The following is a 21,328-nucleotide window of genomic DNA, read 5'->3' on the forward strand; positions in this document are numbered from 1 at the left end:
ATCTTGGGAGGTTTTATTACATCAAAGGTGTTCTATAAATGTAAGACGTTGTTGTACTGCCATGGGATTTTTTTTTTAATGTCCACCTGAAAGGGTCTCAGTCTAAAGGTGGCACCTTCTGACAGTTCAGTATCCCACAGGGCTAGACTGCGCTGTCAGCCTAGATCTTGTGCTCAAGTCCCTAGGACAGGATCTGAACCCACAACTTTTGAGCCTAGCAGCAAGAGCCAACATGGCACCTTGTGTCCTTCCATTCATCAAACTGAAGAGAATCTCGTTCTTACCTTTTCAGACTAGATTTGATCCTAGGCAAAATAGGTAGTGTCCCAATGCACATTTCATTAACTAACAACAGTGCCCTTTTGACATGTTTTCCTTTCCATCTTTTGACTTTTATTTTCCTCCTGTTGGAATATTTCTGTTTAAACAGTGAACGCTGAATGCATATTGGAAGAACTGGCAGCAAGGGGTTCGAGTGGGTGTGGGAGTTGAATCAACATCAATGGATGTGTAGTCATTAGTCTTCAGGTGTCTTATTATTTCAACTGTATGTGGTAACTGCATTCCCTTTCATCACTGGTGCTTTTTAAGCCACTTGCCACAATAACATCAACCAGATTAAAGCAGAAGGAAAGGCAAGGTGAAAGGGATGAATTCCACATGCTTATTTGGGGAATCTTAACCAGCTCTCTCACACAGTCCTGGGCAGGATACAAGAAAACACCTGTCTAGTGACAGAGATGATCCATCTGTCACCTCCAGACTCCAACTGCTATCCTCCTATCCTTTTTTGTGACTGCCATATTTTATCAACACCTACATTGACATTGCAGCTCTGAGCTTTTTTACTTTGTTGTTGCCATATTCCAAGTGCACTGTTCCTCCTCCTTACTTACTCACTCTCTTAAAACAGCCTCTTAGTGTGCTGCCTCCTTATAAAAGCTGGTGTCTGAAAGGAACTCAACAGTCTCATGTCTTACCTGCCTAATTCTCCCCTTCCTCCTAGAAGCTTTAAACACAAGCATTGGTGCCACATCCTGTCTTCTGTCCATCTCTTTTCAGTGTTGATGCTATTCCGTACCTTAACTATTTCACCATGGTTTCTCAATCAGTATAGACTTCCTCCCGCCCTGGGCACTCCTAGCTCAGCCTTGAGGCTTCTCCAAAGTGCTGGCTCACCTCAAATTAACACAAGCTGTTCTAAAATATGAGGTTCAATTCCCCTCCTCTATCTCTGCAACCACCCCTGCCCCACCCCACCATTCCTCAGTAATGGCCCAGAACTTGCTGAAGTGAAGTGGATCATGACATGCCCAAACAGATAGACTTTTTCACTTGAAAAAGTTTGAAAAGCTTTGCCCTTGGACTTTCTAGGAGTGTGAGCTGACGATTACGCACCTAGGGTAATAGGGACATCTGGAACCTTAGCGAATGACAAGGCCAAAAGTTATCTCCTTAACCAATGAGATTTAAAGATGTAGAAAGGCACAGAGGAACAACAGAGATGGAAGTAGGGTGACTTACAGTCTAATCAGGCACAGAAAAAAAAACAAAGAAAGGGAGAAATAAATTGGATTAGGAGCAAGAATAAAGAGGCAAAAAGAAAAAGAATTAAAAAGAACGAAATTTTAAAACTTTCTAACAACAATTTACTATCTATAGGAATGAGACTCTACAGTTTCAATTGTTCCTTCATTTATGCTTCAGAGGTTGAACACAGGCCCAAAAACAGCAGGCCTACATGTAAGATATGCAAAGCAGAATATGGTTAAAATTAAGGCAATCTCCCAACAGGCTGAAAGTTCAGTGCCCCCTGGCGTCAGGTGTGTTTGGCTGTGTGAGCTGACAATATGGTGAGAAGGCCAAAATTTGGTTTCACGATGTTGTGAAACCAGTCTACAATCATCCACTCTGCCTAACAACAGCAGGCCGCGCAATCAGATGTCAGGAACTTCATTGTAATACATTTGCATATCATTATAAGCGCAGCTCGCCAGAATCATTCCCCCACGCTGGGTCATCTGAGCACATCGCCAGTTTCACAACTGTACACACAGCGAAGTTCACCTGGCGAGATGCACTTTGCTCAGGGCTTGAGATTTGTTTGGGCACCATGCTTCAGTCAGCACTCGCAGTCGTCAGCGCCAGGCCTCGCAGATAGCGCCACATCGCTATTAGCAGGGCTCACGGGCAGGTCTCTGCCTACCAGACCATCCAGAAGGTGGGAGTGGCCTTTCAATGGGCTGCGGGGCTAGAGCTTGCTTGGAAAGGGGGGGAGAAGTGGCCTCGGGCAAGGGAAGAGGCTGCAAGGCGAGGGCTGCACTGGGGAAGGGGGTATCCCAGGGCGTGTGTGGGGGCACAAGTTGCAAGTGGCCTCAAAATATTGAGGGCTGAGGAGGCAGTCTCCAGAGGAGATCAGGCCAGATGGAGATGTGAAGTTATATCTGAGAGAATGAGTGGTGACGTCCCTTGCGCTAGCAGTGAGTGAGATGCCAGTGAATGTGTGATAGGTTTAAGTGAGAGAGTTTGGAGTGATGGCAGGAGAGATGGCAGGTGAGATGAGATCATTCATCCTCTATCTGCATTGGATGGCCAACCTCCTCTGTGCAGCATTGGCACTGATCACCACTGCCATTACCTACCAAGTCGGAGCGATAATGTTGCTGCCTCTCCTGTGGCCAGAGCGGGAGTAGAGGACATCACAGCAGACCTCCACCACATCCAAAAGACGCTCTAGGGTTGCCTCACTAAACTGAGGGGCTGTAGTATTCTTGCCTTTTGGGGCCATGTCCTGGGCTGTAAGCATTGAGAGACGTGTGCACGACTGCACATTAAATGTGGCACCTGGCATGATGAAGTGGTGAGGGGGTAGCGTGGCAGTGGAACCTGAGCCCGCCTGCCTTCGAAACAGCTTGTTTCCTGGGAATGCCTGAAACCATCACTGATTGCTGTAAAAAACCATCGGGTTCACTAATGTCCTTTAGGGAGGGCAATCTGTCATCCTTACCCAATCTGGCCTACATGTGACTTCAGGCCCACCGCAACGTTGTTGACTCTTAACTGCCCTCTGAAAAAGTATGGAAAGCCACTCAGTTTAGAGATGATTAGAGATGAGGAACAAATGCTGGCTTTGCCAGCAATGCCCACATCCCATGAGAGAATAAAGAAAAAAATACTGAATGATATTTATAAATTTGCAACCTAATTAGTTAAATAAAAAATAAATAAAGGTGGCCGAGCAGGTGATATGTTGCAGCTGCAGTATGTGGGAGCTGGTGGACACCTGTGTGATCCATGGCAACCACATCTTCAGTAAGTGTCTGCAGCTCAAGGAGCTTTGGCTCCAAGTTGATGAACTGGTGTCTGAACTTCAGACACTGTGATGCACATCAGAGGGGTGGAAAGCTACCTGGACACTTTGTTCCAGAAGGCAGTCACGCCCCTTAGGCTAACTGTAGATTTTGTCCACGGTCAGGGTCGTGAGGTGGGGTGGGGGGGGGGTGGGGGGGGAGTGTGACTGTAAGAGAGGCAGGTACGGGGATTCAGAAGGTAGCAATGGAAGAGCCCTAGCCATTGCAATTGTCCAAAAGATTCAAGGTTCTTGCAGCTTGATTGGATGAGAGCAGGGACTGCAGTGAGGATGAGCAAACTGACCACAGCAGTGTGGTGCAAGGGGGGGATTTCAAGTTGGTGAGCAAAAAAAGGGACGTAGTGGTCAGTACGGTACGTGAAATCTGTCCGTCTGAAAAACGGACATTTTTTAAGCGGACAATGCAAGAATTTTTAAGTCCTATTAAACGAATAAAAAAACTCGCTGGCTTGTTTGGGGAGTTACTACATTGGTGCAGTGGCATGTCAAGCAGTTCTCCGCTTTGCGCACCTGATGTTTCCCATGCTCCGAATGGTCAGAGTGACCCTTGACCCCACCCAACCCAGCTCGGCCTAACCCATCCAGCCCAAACCGCCCCAATCACTTGACCCACTTAGGCGTGCTCAACCCGACCCCAAAGGCTAGTAAAACAAATAACTCTGTGCAGATTAAATAAATAGAAGTCTTGATCGTCCTACACTGTGTATGTTAAAAAAATACAAGTCTTGATACAGGTAGCGGTAGTGGTACACTGTGCAGGGAAATAAAGTTAAAGCAATGTCCAAAAAGCCAGCAGATACCCCCCAATATGTTGGATCCAACTTTGTTAGCATCAATAGAAAAGATAAGCGAAGCACCTTAGCAGGAATATGTTCTGGAACGGCTCAAAACTCAGATGGATAGTAAACACTCCCATTTGTATCCTCCTGGAACTGATCCTCTTGATTTCATATGAACCCTATTCATTGAATGAAATTTCCAATTTATTTTCTGAAAACCAGAAAGATCCAAAGTCGGCATGGACTTGTCCCGAGGTTCCTGATTTTGAAACCCTCTACCCGTGGTATAGTTCGGGGCTGGACATTCTTCTCTGCTGCTGAGAGCATGAGTCCCAAATGTTGTGTCGCCTGCCCGTTGCCAGGGTTAAGTGCACCTGCTCAGGGCTGGGGAGGAGCTTGGAACTGGAGGGGACGGATCCAGTTGTCGTGGTCCATGTGGGTACCGACAACACAGGTAGGGCGAAGAAAGAGTTTCTGCTGAGGAAGTACAAGCAACTAGGGACTAAATTAAAAAGAACCACAAAGGTAATAATCTCTGGGTTACTACCTGAGCCAAGAGCAAATTTGTATCGGGTAAATAAGATTAGGGAGTTGAATGTATGCCTCAAAGACTGGTGTGGGAGAAATGGGTTTTGATTCATGGGGCACCGGCATCAGTACTGAGGAAGGTGGGAGCTGTACCATTGGAATGGTTTTCGCCTGAGCCGTGCTGGGACCAGTGTCCTGGAGAATTATACAAGTAGGGCTGGAGGGGCAGCTTTAAACTAAATAGCGGGGCGTGGTGGGTAGGGGGAGGGTTCAAGTCAGGAGACAGTTGGAAAGTTAAAGAGAAAGGACAAGGCGCTTGTGCAGGATAGCGATAATGATAACCAAAGTTTGATAAGAAGGGGTAGAGGATACAAACAGTACACCAGCAAATAAGGTCAAAGTAGGGAAAATGGAATAAAGATAGAATCAAAGGCTGCTTATCTGAATGCATCATTCATAACAAGCTGGATAAATTGATTGCACAAATAGAAATACATGAGCATGATATGATAACTATTAAAAGACACGGTTGCAAAGTGACCATGGACAGGGACCCGAATATTCAAGCATATGTGACATTTTGCAAGGACAGGAAGAAAGGAAAAGGGGGTGGGGTGGCTCAGTTAATAAAGGATGAGATCAGTACAGTCGTGAGAAATGATCTCGACTTGAAAGATCAAAATGTAGAATCCGTTTGGGTGGAGATAAAAAATAACAAGAGAAAGAAGTCACTGGTGGGAGTGGCTGAATGGCCCCTGACAGTAGTTACAATGTAGGGCAGAATATAAATCAAGAAAGCCCTGGAAGATGAAGATGAGTTCATAGAAGGTATTCAGGACTTTTCAGTTCAGTTTCTTAGAGCAATACGTTTTGAAACCAAACAAGGAACAGGTGATTTTAGACCTGGTAATGTGCAATGAGACAGGATTAATGAATAACCTCACCTTCACTGCTCTTTTCCTTTCTATATACTTGTAGAAGCTTTGACTGTTTTTTTTAATGTTTCTTGTTAGTTTTCCCTCATTCTCCAATTTTTGGTTTCTAAAAAGAAAAAATCCCAATTTTCTACTCTACTACTAATCTTTGCAGCATTGTATATTTTTATCTTTCAATTTGATACCATCCTTAACTTCCTTAGTTAGCCACAGATGGTGCATCCTTATCACGGATACTTTCTTTCTCAATGGAATATATATTTGTTGAGAGTTATGAAAAATCTCCTTAAACGTCGGCCACTGTTTCTATACCATCTTATCTTTTGATGTTATCATGTTATGATCACTCTTACATAGATGACCCTTTACTAACAAGTCATTCATTAACCCTGTCTCATTACATATTACCAGGTCTAAAATAGCATGTTCCTTGGTTAGTTCCAGAATGTATTGTTCTAAGAAACGGTCCTGAATATACCCTATGAACTCATCTTCCAGGCATTCTTGATTTATGTTCTCTCCTACAGTGTACCTACTGTCAGGAGTCCCAGAATCCACTCTCACCAGGTTGCTTCGAGGGTGATACGGCAGAATTAATAATGTGAAGCAAAAAAATGGTAGAGAATATGAATAAGTTTTTTTGCATTTGTATTTGCAGTAGAAGACACAAAAAGCATCCCGCGAATAATAGAAAAGCAAGGGACAAAAGGAATGGGGGAACTTAAAATAATCACTATCACTGGAGAAAAAGCACCAGGAAAACTAATAGGACTAAAGGCTAACAAGTCCCCTGGACCTGATGGCCTGTATTCTAGGGTCCTAGAGAAGTGGCTACAGAGATAGTAGATGCAATGATTGTAACCTTCCAATATTCCCTAGATTCTAGAAAGGCCCCAGTGGATTAGAAAACCGTAAGTATAACACCACTATTCTAGAAAGGAGAGATAAAGAAAGCAGGAAACTATAGACCAATTAGTCCGACATTTGTCATTGGAAAAATGCTAGAATCCATAATTAAGGAGGTAGTAGCAGAACGTTTGAAAAATTATATTACAATCAGGTAGATTCTGTGAAAGGCAAATCATGTTTGACAAATTTATTAATGTTCTTTGAGGATGTAACAAGTAGGGTAGATAAAGGAAAACCAATAGTAGATGTGTACTTGGATTTCCAAAAGACATTTTATAAGGTACCACATAAAAAGTTACTGAACAAGGTAAGAGCTCATGGTTTTGTGGGTGATATATTAGCATGGACAGGGGATTGGCTAACTAACAGGAAGCAGAGAGTAGGGATAGATGGGTCATTTTAAGTTTGACTAATGAGGTGCCACAGGGAATAGTACTGAGGTCTCAACCTTTTATGATCTATAATAATGTCTTGGATGAAAAGACTGATTGCCATGTAACCAAATTTGCTGATCACACAAAGATAGGTACAAAAACAAGTTGGAAGGATACAAAAAGAGTCCACAAAGAGATATAGATAGCTTCACTGAGTTGGCAAAAAATTGGCAGATGGAATATAATAGGAAAATGTGATGTTGTGCACTTTGTCAGAAAGAATAGAAAAGTAGAATATTATTCATTATTATTTAACTTGCAGAATTCTGCAGTATAGAGGAATTTGGGTGTCCTTGTGCATGAATCACAAGAAGTTAGCATACAGGTACAGCAAGTAATTAGGGAGGTAAATGGAATGCTGGCCTTTATTGCAAGGGGGATGGTGTATAAAAGCAGGGAAGTCTTGCTACAACTGCACAGGGTGTTGGTGAGACCACACCTAGTACAGTTCTGATCTCCTTACTTAAGGAGGGATATACTTGCTTTCAAAGCAGTTCAGAGAAAGTTCACTAGGCTGATTCCGTGGATGACAGGAGTGTCTTATCGGGAAAGGTTGAACAGGTTGTGCCTGGACTGATTGGAGATTAGAAGAATGAGAGGCGATCTTACTGAAACATGAGATTCTGAGGGGGCTTGCCAGGGTAGATGTTGGGAGGATATTCCTTCTTGTAGGGGAATCTAGAAATAAGGGGCACAGTTTAAAAATAAGGGGTCTCTCATTTAAGAGGGAGAAGAGGGGGAATGTCTTGTCTCAGAGGGTCATTCGTCTTTGGAATTCTCTTCCGCGAAGAGCAGTAGAAGCTGGGGTCAAGGCTGAGTTAGACAGGTTTTTGATCGATGAGGGAGTCCAGGGTTATGGGAGGGAGTAAGGCGAGCAGGCAGGAAGGTGGAGTTGAGGCCATAATCAGATCAACCATGATCTTATTGAACGATGGAGTAGGCTCAAGTGGCCAAATGGTCAATGCCTGCTCCTATTTCTTATGACCTTATAATTTTAGAAGTCTATAGATCATGAGGGAATGGGAAAAAGGGAAAGACTTGTATTTCTGTAACACCTCTCATAACCTCAGGACACCCCAAAGTGCTTTCCAGCCAATTAAGTATTTTTGAAATTATGGTTGTAATTTAGGAAGTGCAACAACCTATACTCAGCACATTCCCATAGATAACAATGTGATTTGACCAGATTAGCAGTTTCGGTGATGTAAATTGAGTAAATAATATTAGCCAAGACAATCTGGAGATTCACTTGCTCTTCAAAACAGTGTCATGAGGTTTTCTGTATCTAGCCACATCTCAGTTTCATACCTCACTTGGAAGATGGCACCTCTGACAGTGCAGCACTTCATCAGTACTACGCAGAAATGTCAGCTTAGATTTGCAATCAAGTCCCCGGAGTGAAGGTTGAACCCATAACCTTCTGAACTCAGAGGCAAGTATGCTAACCAGCTGAACCATGACTGACATAGGTGACAGAGTAATGGGGATACATAAAGAGAAACAGGGTACCAAAGTGCATTGAAGGCTAGGAGAAAAATTAGTGAAGTATTATAATAAATCTCTAATGGTCAATTTAAAATTGTCAGCCTATAAATAATCAAACCATTGCTTGAGAACAATACAATCCCCACAGAGAAATCTCTTCAGAAATTCTCTAGAAAGGAAAAGATGGAGGAGTGATTCAATTTTGCCAGAAGTAATTAATCAGATTCAAATGAAAAAAAGATTATCTGTAAAGTGACTTATCAAAGCAAGCTCTGAAAGAGCAGAGAGTTAAGAAGTATCTGAGGCTGCTACGTTATGTGCACTTGTCAAAAAAAATGTCAGTTCAAAATTTAGCCTCTGTGAAAATTACTGTGAAAGGTTGGGTTCACACAGTTTAGTTTTCATCTTGCTTTACTGCGGACCTCTCAACAGTGACATTTGGAAAACTACAGAGGTCCTTCACGTAAAACTGCTGAATTCTGCTCACACACAAGGAACACCAGGGCTATAGAGTACCACCAAATATAACAATCCTATCTGACTAATCTCCTCCTTGGAGAGACCTAATTGTGTCACGGAAAATATCACTCCAGTCACACATGAACGAGATCGTCAATCAAGAAAAGGTCTATTTTGTTTTTACATTACTACTCCCTGCTGCCTTTGCCTTCTTTGTGATGGCTATGAATACCTTTAGTGAAATAATGCATAGGCTGACCTGAGAATGCATTGCATCCTTCACTCAGAAGTAGACTGCAGCTAGTGATACAGGACAGCAGTGTCAAAAAATAGCAGAGATGAAGAACCACAATGGCTGGAGTTATGAGATTAAACATGGAGAGCACAAGTTTAAAATTGATAAGCTCATGAAGACCTGGCCGTACTCGAATTATCTCCTTTTCTTTCATAAGACTGGGCTCGTTGAACTCAACCAGTGTCAATCCTTCTCTCCTTAACAGACATTCCTGTTGGAATGATCCCTGCAGAAGAGATAGCTGCACCTGCATTCCTGCAGACTCGGAATCTTCAAATATGCCTTTGCATTCTGTGAAGCGAGGGATAACAATTCTGAGCTAGGGGCCACCCTATCTCCATTTGCAAGCAATAGGAAGAGCAAAATTGAAGTCATAGATATAAGATAGTCGCCAAGAAATCAAACAGGGGGTTCATGAGAAACATCTTAACTCAGGGAGCATTGAAAACATGGAACTTGCTTCTTCAGAGAGTAGTTGAGACGAAAGAAATAGGTGAATTCACAGGGTAGCTAGATAAGCACATAAGGGAGAAAGGAACAGAAAGATGTGTTGATGGGATGAGATGAAAAAGGCCGAGTGGAGCCTAAAAGTCAGCATGACTGGTTGAGCAGAATCTGTTCCTGTGATGTCTGTTCTATGTAATCCTGCTTACATGAAAGTATCTGCATCAAATTTCTCCCACATCTAAATCTGACAGATGTCATGCAGAAGGAAAAATTTCCAATGTTTATTACTATTTCTCCGAATCACTGCTAAAAGCACCTCCACTGCAGTGCATCTTTGCATTGTTGACTCAAGTAACCTGCCTATAAATAGTTGTTTTGCTCCTTTTTTCTTTGTTTCCTGAGTTTGTAGTTGACAGGGATCCTTCCTGATGTGCAATACAGTAAGCTAGAACATATGTTGCCTTTCTCAAAGCACAGTAATTGGATGGGCAGCTGTGGAGACAGAGCTTGACCAATATGCTTCAAAATCATGAGATGCCTTTTGTTCCCTCTTTGCACTGTTACATGTGTCACTACAGGTAAAATAGCCTAATCAAGTCAGATATTATGCTTAACATCATTTATGATTTCATCCAATCCTTAGTCCCTCAGCAGTTGCACAACAAAGTAACATTTCTCTTTTGTCTCTTCATTACAGTTTCCTTCTTTCCTGAAGGAGCTGATTATGTTGGGGCACAATTCCCCTGATATGTCACTCCACTCTCTATCATTTCACACTGGTATTACAAAATCTTATAAAGCATTTAGCAAAGTAAAAGGCCATGAAGCCCAACAGGTCCTTGGCAGTGTGTATGCTCCAAATTCCTAGCACAAAGGAAGATGGTTGTGGTTGTTGGAGGTCAATCAGCTCAGTTCCAGGACATCACTGCAGGAGTTCCTCAGGGTAGTGTCCTCAGCCCAACCATCTTCAGCTGCTTCATCAATGACCTTCCTTCCATCAAAAGGAAGTGGGGATATTCGCTGATGATTGCACAATGTTCAGAACCTTTCGCAACTCCTCAGATACTGAAGCAGTTCATGTCCAAATGCAGCAAGACTGGACAATGTCCAGGCTTGAGCTGACACATGGCAAGTAACGTTTGTGTCACACAAGTGCCAGACAATGACCATCTCCAACAAGAGAGAATCCAACCATCACCCCTTGACATTCAATGGCATTACCATCACTGAATCCCCCACTATCAACATCCTGGGGGTTACCATTGACCAGAATCTGAATTGGACTAACCATGGGCCAGATCTTCCAGTCAGTGAGCGGGGGCGAGGCCCACTCGCCGACACGTAAAATGACATGGGATGACATCAGGTTGAACTCCCGACGTCACCTCGCGTCATTTCCATCTTCAGGTCGGCGGGGGCGCAGCCAAGTCAGCTATTGAGGCCATTGAAAAAAGAATTAAGGTCGTTAATGGACTTGCCCGTCCACCCTTAAGATTAGTGGGCAGGCCGGGAGCCCTGGAGGGCATTGGAAAAAGCATCAAACCTCGCCCATGGGCGGGATGAGTTTTCATGAGGGTATTTAAATTTTTAAGAAAGGTTTCAATAAAACTTATGGACATGTCCCAACTCATGTGACAGCGTCACATGAGAGGACATGGCAGGGAAATTTTTAAACATGTTTATTAAAAGTTTTAAATCGGAGCTGATTTCCCTGAAGCAGCACTCTTTTATGCGCATGTGCGAAAGAGCACACTCCCAGCTAAGGGAATCACCGCCCCCCTCCACAAACCCCCACCCACAACCCCACCCACCCCCCCCCCCCCCCCCCCCCGCCCCCAACCCCCTCCCGGACAGAGAGCACTTAGCGCCTCCTGGAGGACGTCACGCTGGGTGGGCCTTAATTGGCACGCCCGCTCCTGTAAATACTGTGGCTACAAGAGCAGGTCAGAGGCTAGGAACCCTGTGGCGGATAACTCACCTCCTGACTCCCCAAAGCCTGTCCAGCACCTATGAGGCTCAAGTCAGGAGAGTGATGGAATACTCCCCACTTGTCTGGATGAGTGCATCTTCAACAACCCTCAAGAGGCATGACACCATCCAGGACAAAACATTGACCGCTTGACTGGCATCCCATCCACAAACATGCCCGCCACCACCGATGCACAGTGGCAGCAGTGTGTACCATTTATAAGGTGCACTGCAGAAACTCACCAAGACTCCTAGGAGCATGTCCCAAACCCATGACCACTATCATCTAGAAGGACAAGGGCAGCAGATAGGTGGGACCAGCACTACCTGGAAGTTCCCCTCCAAGCCACTCACCACCCTCACTTGGAAATATATTGCCATTCCTTCACTGTCACTGGGTCAAAATCGTGGAACTCCCTCCCTAACAGCACTATGGGTGCATCTACACCACATGGACTGCAGCGGTTCAAGAAGGCAGCTCATCACCACCACCTTCTCAAGGACAATTAAGGATGGGCAATAAATGCTGGCCTCACCAGTGATGCCTACATTCCATGAATGAATTTTTAAAAATGTGCCCACACCCACCCCTCTTAACCTCACCTCTTAAACATATTTTCTACTCCTTTTTAACCTGTTTATCTTACATTCCTTTCATTATAATTACGTTATTTGCCTCAACAGGTGGGACTGAATTCCACATTTCTCAACTCTCTCTGGGCAAAGATATTTCTCCTGAATGAATCCATAAGCAGCTTCAGCTGAAATTAACAACCTAATGAAACCTGGGACCACCCTGTCTATATGACTCAGCTTGACACGGTGCATTGCACCTGTCAACCGAATGCTTCTGGCATTGTTCTGAGATGATGGCCCTTGATAAACACAGTTTATGCCACAGCGAGCAAAACCATTACTTCTGGGAAAACTAAACTGCAAAAAACATCATTTATATCACAAGTATGCGAATAAACTTTGAGGTGATAAATATTCATTCTCACATACACCTGGTAAAGAAGATGGATTTAGTGACTGCTGTTATCAGCTTATTGGATGAAAACATTCTTCGTTAATTCAACTTAATATTACATTCATTGCATGATACGGTAACACCATAAATGGACCTGACCCTCTCCAGAAAGCTACAGTCCTCAGCCAGTTACATCAGTTGTACTGTCCACTGGACATGACAAAGGGCATTCATTTTTTTTTTTATTTTTAACCAGCTGCCCATAAATTCAGCCGCAAGCTAAAAATAAATCATTTTCAAACTCATTAATGTTCTCTGTATTTTCCAAAGGCATAACCCACCACATACAGGAGGAAAAAAGATACATCGTGAATAGCAAATTACCAAAGCTTGCTGTCAATTTATGCTGCTCTGCCTTTTACCCAAATGGCATCTCATCCTTAACCCGCAGCTATTATTAAGAACTTGCTGGATTTGCATATTAAACTTATTGCAGAGATTTGAACTGGGACTTATAACAGCATAAACAAACTTTTTAAAAATGTGATAGTGGTTTAGTCGTATAGCATTAAAATTAAGGTCCAGAAGGTGAACAATTGAAACTGTTGAGTCTCATTCCTGCTAGTAGTAAATTCTTCTTGGAGATTTAAAAATAAACATTTTTGCTTTTCTTTTTGTCTTTTTTTTTCTCTTGTTCTTCATTTTTTCCTCTCTTTATACCTCCTCCGTACTGAATTTCACTCCAATTTACCTTATTCCCTTCTCTGTCCTTCCTGTTTCTTTCTCAATCATTAAATCTCACTGAGTAAGGAGTTAGAGTCTCAGGTTGGGATTTTCCAGCCCCATCATGGTGGGACCCATTATGGGAGATTCAGTGGCCCAGCTAAAAGTCCACGGATGATTCCAGCAGTGGGCGAGGCCAGAAAATCCCGACCTTAGTCTCATCATCACCTCATCAGAGGTGAGGTGAGAGTGACTGCCCTTGTCATCCATGCAGCATTTGACTGAGTGTGGCATCAAGGAGCCCTAGCAAAACTGGAGTCAATGGGAATCAGGGGAAAACTCTCCACCGATTGGAATCATACCTAGCAAAAAGGAAGATGTTTGTGGTTGTTGGGGGTCAATCATCTCAGCTCCAGGACATCACTGCAGGAGTTTCTCAGGGTAATGTCCTAAGCTCAACCATCTTCATCTACTTCATCAATGACCTTCCTTCCACCATAAGGTCAGAAGTGGGGATGCTCGCTAATGATTGCACAATGTTCAGCACCATTCACGACTCCTTCAGATACTGAAGCAGTCCATGACCAAATACATCATGACCTGGACAATATCCAGGCTTGGGCTGTCAAGTGGCAAGTAATATTTGCGCCACACAAGTCCCAGGCAATGACCATCTCCAACAAAAGAGAATCTAATCATCGCCCCTTGACATTCAATGGTATTACCATCACTGAATCCCCCAGTAACAACATTGTGGGTGTTACTATTGACCAGAAACTAAACTGGGCTAGCCATAAAAATACTGTGGCTACAAGAGCAGGTTAGAGGCTAGGGATCCTGCGGTGATCATCTCACCTCCTGACTCCCCAAAGCCTGTCCACCATCTACAAGTCAGGAGTGTGATGGAATACTGTCTGCTTGCCTGGATGAGTGCAGCTCCTGCAACACTCAAGAAGCTTGAGACCATCCAGGACATAGCAGCCCACTTGATTGGCTCCACATCCACAAACATTCACTCCCTCCACCACTGACGCACATTAGCAGCAGCGTGTACCATCTACAAGATGCACTGCAGGAACTCAACAAGCCTTTTTAGACAGCACCTTCCAAACCCAAGACCACCGCCGTCTAGAAGGACAAGGGGCAGCAGACACATGGGAACACCACCTCTTGGAAATTCCCCTCCAAGCCACTCACCATCCTGACTTGGAAATATGTCGCCGTTCCTTCACTGTCACTGGGTCAAAATCCTGGAACTCCCTCCCTAACAGCACTGTGGGTGTACCTACACCACATGGACTGCAGCTGTTCAAGAAGGCAGCTCACCACCACCTTCTCAAGGGCAATTAGGGATGGGTAATAACTGCTGGCCTGGCCAGCGCCTCTGACATCCCATGGATGATTTTTTTTAAAAAAATCACTCAGATCCCAGGTGCCCTGTTATCAACCCACACTTCCAGCAACATACAAGCCAAAACATTTTTGAAGTGAAAGGATGAGGGGAAAAGTCTATGTATTGAGAAATGACACGAGGTGTCCCAATCCACCCAGGCTTGTGTCCATTATATTTCCCTGTGATTTCCTGTGTTCAGAGATTAACTGAAATAATTTTGTAAACATACCCGGCCAACGAGTATAGGTTCGGGACCCGAAAATTCTTCCAGCACAAACATTTGGTTCCAGACCCAGCCTCTCTTAGCACGGTTGAGAGCCCCAGGATCACCATTTAGCCCATCGAGTGCTAAGGCTGCTCCATCCTGTAAATTCTGTGGTGGGTCCAATGTGATCGGCTGCACGAAGGGAAGCACGCTAAACCATGCCAGTATCAACCGAGTGCGGATATCCATCAACATTGTTCCCAGCCTCTCGGGCATTATCCCGTCACTCTTCAAGCAGATTTTTGAGGGGTTGGGGACAGGAGGGTTGGCGGAGTGGCGAGTAACGAAAGAAACCGAAGCACTCCTCAGAAAATTTCCTTATTACTGTGGTCCTCTGCGGTTGAAAGTCACTAAGTTTGTCATGTGATAAATCGGCCTTTCTTGCACAGTTCCTTTGCTGCCTTTATAGGACACTGAGTGTAAAGGATAGAGGTGCCTTTAATCTATCAGCGGAGTTCATGGCTTGCTCATTCACGAGAATGCTCTGGAAACATAATAAGAAAGAGTCATTAGCTTTCTTCCTAGCCACTGTATCATAATTGTTGCCATTTCACATCTTTAAGGAGCACATGGAATCACAGAAGGGGGCCAGTCAGCCTATCATGTCTGTGCTGTCTCTTTGCAAGAGCTTCCCAATTAGTCTCACACCCACTGTTCTTTCCCCGAAGCCTTGCATTTTTTTTTGATGCCCCTTTTCAAGGTTCATCCAATTCCCTTCTGAAAATTGCTGTTGAATTTGCTTCCAAAACCCTTTCAGGCTGCGCATTTCAGGCTGAAACAACTTTCTTCATGAAAAGGATGATTAGAAAATTATTCTTTTCATTTGTTTACAAATGTATAGCAAATATAAGTTTCCTTCTAGATAATCTGTAAACAACCTAAAGATACTCACATGAAACTGACATACACCTCTTCTCTCTTCATCTAGCTGGGTCGAACGCCCTGATTGGGTGTTACTAATTCTATACAATATAAAACTGTTTGCCAAATAATTATAGTAGAAAGACAGTGTCTTAAATAATCTGATTGACACTCATGCTGAGCCATGGTTCCACAATCCACAATACCTTGGCCAGGCGGTCATGTGTTATGATATGAAGAATACAATAAGTGGTAGCAGTTACATGGCCTTGGAATCATCAGCACCGAGTCCTTTATATATATATTTTTTCATTCACAAGATTTGGGTGTCACTGGCAAGGCCAGCATTTATTACCTAGCCCTAATTGCCTTTGAGAATTTGGTAGAAGCCACCTTCATTGACTATTGCAGTCTGTGTGGTGAAGGTTACTTTGTTGGTGGTGGTCGGCTACGGTTTGTCAGCTTAGAATCCACCAGTGCTTCTTCAAGGGAGGCATCCCTGGAAGAGAAAATGTAACGGAAGAAGGGAAGAGGGAGGGGGCCCTAATAGGACTAGAATAATGAATGTTCCACATATTCCTGCAGAAAGCCAGATATAACAGGGGCCCATGCGGATATCCATAGCAACACCTTTTACCTGGAGGAAGGCAAAGGTGTTGCTAAAGGTCCCAGTTATGCCTGCATTTTGTGGGATATGTGGAACATTCATCAGGCCCCCTCTCTCATCTCCTTTTCAGTTTAGAATCCACCTCAGCGCTGTGGGTCTAGACACACTTATAGGGCAGAGTAGGTAAGAAGGACAGATTTCTTTCCCTGAAGGATATTAGTGAGCCAGATAGTTTTTTTACAACAAGCTGCTATTTACATGGTCACCATGCTGATACGAGCACTTTTTTTTAAATCCAGCTTTATTTAGTTAACAATTTTTATTTAGTTAAATCCCCCAGCTGCCATGGTGGATTTGAACTTACATATCCAAATCATTAGCCCAGTAATGCAACCTCTGCTATCCTTCCCATGCCCAATCTGGTTCCTCTCCAGATGTTCCATACAGACATGTTTTTCAACACTAGAGATCCACTGGCTGATGATAAGAAGCAGGGAAGTTTGATGGATATTTGTCCTTCCCAAATTCACCAATTGTAGCAAATTCCTACATTAAGCCCAAGAAAGATTATTAATTCAGCACACACTTAGGATCAACCATTGTATTGTACATTTTAGGATGATGATAGAAAAGGATGTTAGACAATCAAGAGTAAGAATAATTAACAGGACAAGAGCCGACTTCGATGGGGCAAGAACAGAGCTGGGCCAGGTAGACTGGAATAAAAGATTGGCAGGAGAAACTGTAGCTGAACAATGGGCTACCTTCAAAAAACAATTTGTTCAGGCACAGTCAAGGTATATTCCATTGAGAGGGAAAGGTAGGGCAAACAAATCCAGAGCTCCCTGGATTAGAAAGGAGATTGGAATTAAGATAAAGAAAAGGTGTGCTTATGACAGGTGTCGGGTACAAAAATACAACTGAGAACCAAGAGGCATACAAAAGGTTCAGCGGGAGGTGAAAAAGCATATTAAAGAGATATTAAATGAATACTCTGCATCCGTCTTTACCAAGGAGGTAGATGCTACCCAGGCCATGGTTACAGATGAGGAAACTGTCACTAGAAGCGTTCAAAATTGACAAGGAGGAAGGGTTAAATAGACTTCCAGAACTTAAAGTTGACAAGGCACTGGGGCCAGATGAGATGCATCCAAGGGTACTGAAGAAAGTGAGTGTAGAAATTGCAGGAGAACTGGCCATAATCTTTCAGCCTTCCCTAGTCTCAGGGGAGGTGCCAGAGGACTGGAGAATTGCAAATATTACACCCTTGTTCAAAAAAGGTTGTAAGGGTAAGCCCAGAAATTACAGACCAGTCAGTTTAACTTCAGTGGTGGGCAAGATTCTAGAAACAATTAGTCGGGATAGAATTTGTAGTCACATGGAAAAATATGGATTGATAAGGAAGAGCCAGTATGGATTTCTATAGAGGAAATCTTGTTTAACTAACTGGGGTTTTTTGAAGAGGTAGCGGAAAAGGTCGATGAGGGTAATGTGGTGTACATGGACTTTCAAAAGGCATTTGACACAGCAGGCTTATGAGAAAAGTTATTGCTCATGGAATAAAAGGGACAGTAGCAACGTGGATACAAAATAGGCCGAAAAATAGGAAGCAGAGAGTAATAGTCAATGGATATTTTTTGGGCTGTAGGGAGGTCTGTAGTAGAGTTCCCCAGGGGTTGGTTATGGGACTGTTGCTTATCCTGATATATATTAATGATCTAGATCTTGGTGCGCAGGGGACAATTTCAAAGTTTGCAGATGATGCGAAGCTTGGGAGCGTTATGAACTGTGAGGAGGATGGTGTGGAACTACAAGATGACATAGACAAGCTTGTGGAGTAGGCAAATAGGTAGCAGATGAAGTTCAATGCAGAGAAGTGTGAGGTGATGCATTTTGGCAGGAAGAACATGGATAGACAATATAAAACAATGGGTGAAATTTTAAAGGGGGTGCAGGAGCAGAAATACTTGGGTGTATATGTGCATCGATTATTGAAGATGGCGGGACAGGTGGAGATAGCAGTTAATAAAGCAGATAGTATCCTGGGCTTTATTAATAGGGGCATAGAGTACAAGATCAGGGAGGTTATTCTGAATTTATATAAGACACTTGTTCCACCTCAGCTGGAATATTGTGTACAGTTCTGTGTGCAACACTCTGGGAAGGATGTGAACACATTGGAGAGAGAGCAGGAAAGGCTTACAAGAATGGTTCCAGGGATGAGAAACCTCAGTTATGAGGATAAATTAGAAAGGTTGGGACTGTTCTCCTTGGAGAGATGGCGGCTAAGAGGAGATTTGATAGAGATGTTCAAAATCATGAGGGGGCTGGACAGAGTAGATAGGGAGAAGCTGTCCCTGCTCATAAAAGGATCATGGACAAGAGGGCACAGATTTAAAGTGATTTGCAAAAAGAAGCAAAAGTGATGTGAGAAAAACTTTTTCACACAACGAGTGGTTCAGCTCTGAAGTGCCTGTAAGTGTGGTGCAGGCAGGTTCAATTGAGGTATTCAAGAGGGCATTAGATGATTAATTGAATGGAAACAATGTGCAAGGGTACGGGGAAAATACAGAGCATTTGCACTAGGTCATAATGCTCATTTGGAGAGCTGGTGCTGACAGATGGGCTGAATGGCCTGCTTCTGAGTCATGAAACTTCTGTGATTCTGTGAAAGCTGGGACCTTTCCTGACCTGTATGACTCAATACCACACTCATTCATTCATCTACCCACTGAGGCAAAAAGCCCACAATTTATTGAAAGAAGTCAACCCTTCTAATTTGGCTCTGAAACATGTTATTGAAGCAATTTGACACCAAACTGAAAAAAGGAAACATTACGTTGTAACTAAAGGCTTGGTCGATTTTGGTGTATATAAGGATTGACATGCAGGAGAACAGAGATGTAGAGAGATAGAAAAGTGGGAAGGAGTTCTAGAACTTAGGGCCTCGGCAGCTGAAGGCACAGCACTGTGGTGGAGCAATGGAAATCAGGGATGTGAAAAAAGCCAGAATTGGAGGAGCGTAGATATCTTGGAGGGTTGTGGAGCTGGAGGAGGTTACAGAGCTAGGAAAGGATCAAGTTATGGAGGGATTTGAAAACAAGGATGAGAATTTGAAAATTCAACATGTTACCAGGTCATAGATCATTAGCTTTCCTGAAGTTCACTGGTGCCATATGGTCTGCTAATGTAACCTTTCCATAAAATAGAGATTTCTGCCAACAAACTCCTCAGCATATAAAATGACTAAATGTATGATTTCATTAAAGGATTAAGAAATCTCCCTTCATTCCAGTGGTATAGACAATCAATTTTAAGTATAGATTCTCAACCCCCTGACTAAATTTTAGGTCAGCTATTTCATTTCTTTCCAAGAGAATAGCATTGATTTCGAAACATGGTCTCCAGCTTCAAGAACTTAAACAGTTATCAGGAAACTTCTGTGCAGGATTACATGAGCAGTATTTTTTTTTTGTTCATCCATGGGATGTGGGCGTCGCTGGCTAGGCCAGCACTTATTGCCCATCCCTAACTGCTCTTGAGAAAGTGGTGGTGAGCTGCCTTCTTGAACTGCTGCAGTCCAAGTGGTGTAGGCACACCCAGAGTGCTGTTAGGAAGGGAGTTCCAGGACTTTGATCCAGCGACAGTGAAGGAACGGCGATATATTTCCAAGTCAGGAAGGTGAGTGACTTGGAGGGGAACTTCCAGATGGTGGTGTTCCCATGCATCTGCTGCCCTTGTTGTTCTAGGTGGTAGCGGTCGTGGGTTTGGAAGGTGCTGTCGAAGGAGGCTTGGTGTATTTCTGCTGTACAATTGGTGGTGGAGGGAGTGAATGTTTGTGGATGGGGTGCCTATCAAGCGTGCTACTTTGTCTTGATGGTATTGAGCTTCTTGAGTGTTGATGGAGCTGCACTCATCCAGGCAAATGAAGAGTATTCCATCACTCTCCTGACTTGTGCCCTGTAGATTGTGGATGGGATTTGAGGAGTCAAGAGGTGAGTTACTTGCCACCAGATTCCTAGCCTCCAACCTGCTCTTGTAGTCACAGTATTTATATGGCTGGTCCAGTTCAGTTTCTGGTCAATGGTAGCCCCCAGAATGTTGACAGTGGGGAATTCAGTGATGGTAATGCCATTGAATGTCACGGGGGGATGGTTAGATTCTCTCTTGTTGGCGATGGTCATTGCCTGGCACTTGTATGGCATGAATATTACTTGCCACTTATCTGCCCAAGCCTGGATATTATCCAGGTCATGCTGCATTTGGACTTGGACTGCTTCAGTATCAGAGGAAAATTGTGCAATCATCAGCAAATATTCCCACTTCTGACCTTATGATGGAAGGAAGGACATTGATGAAGCAGCTGAAGTTGGTTGGGCCGAGGACATATTTACTCAGAATATCAGGAGTTTCATTTCAGCAAGGTGGAAGATCTGAAGAACTTCCAAAAAGATAATGGGATAGGGAGTTTCTGCTAGAAACTACACAGGTTAGTCACACTGCAAGTTTCCCCTGAAATTCATTTGTATAATCACAAACAGAAAATCTTCCATGAACTAGCAGATTCAGGCAGCGTGATAGGAAAAGAAAAAATAATTACATTCTATTAAAACATACTCCTTGATGTATTTAGATGTGGGAAACAGGTGCAGTTTTATTAATAAAGCGGAAAATGGTTTATCGCCAAACATAAGCATTTCTAATAAAGGTATCCTACTACTCTGTGAGTAACCTGATAAGAAATCATTCAAAAAAAACTATATGAACAATTTAACAGTTTCATTGGTGCATACGAGTCACTTGCTTAATAAACCTAATTCTTTTAATATAAAAAGCATTTAACTTGTGCTGACTGGTGCCCATGCATCTCGGAAAATGAGCACAATTTGAAGACTTTTCC

At 43.4% G+C, this 21,328-nt stretch overlaps 1 protein-coding gene across 2 annotated transcripts in view; it reads right to left on the reverse strand.

Moving 5' to 3' along the window:
* The window catches only part of cdh8 (cadherin 8), a 270,165-nt gene that overhangs the window by 216,242 nt on the left and 32,595 nt on the right, over nucleotides 1–21,328 (reverse strand). For both annotated transcript variants that reach the window (XM_041192408.1, XM_041192407.1), the window contains exon 2: nucleotides 14,925–15,444. In XM_041192408.1, the coding sequence (XP_041048342.1) occupies nucleotides 14,925–15,176 (252 nt within the window). In that variant the 5' untranslated portion in view covers nucleotides 15,177–15,444. The remainder of the gene's footprint in view (nucleotides 1–14,924; nucleotides 15,445–21,328) is intronic.

Source organism: Carcharodon carcharias, chromosome 7 (assembly GCF_017639515.1).
Source record: "Carcharodon carcharias isolate sCarCar2 chromosome 7, sCarCar2.pri, whole genome shotgun sequence".
Taxonomy (NCBI): Eukaryota; Metazoa; Chordata; class Chondrichthyes; order Lamniformes; family Lamnidae; genus Carcharodon; species Carcharodon carcharias.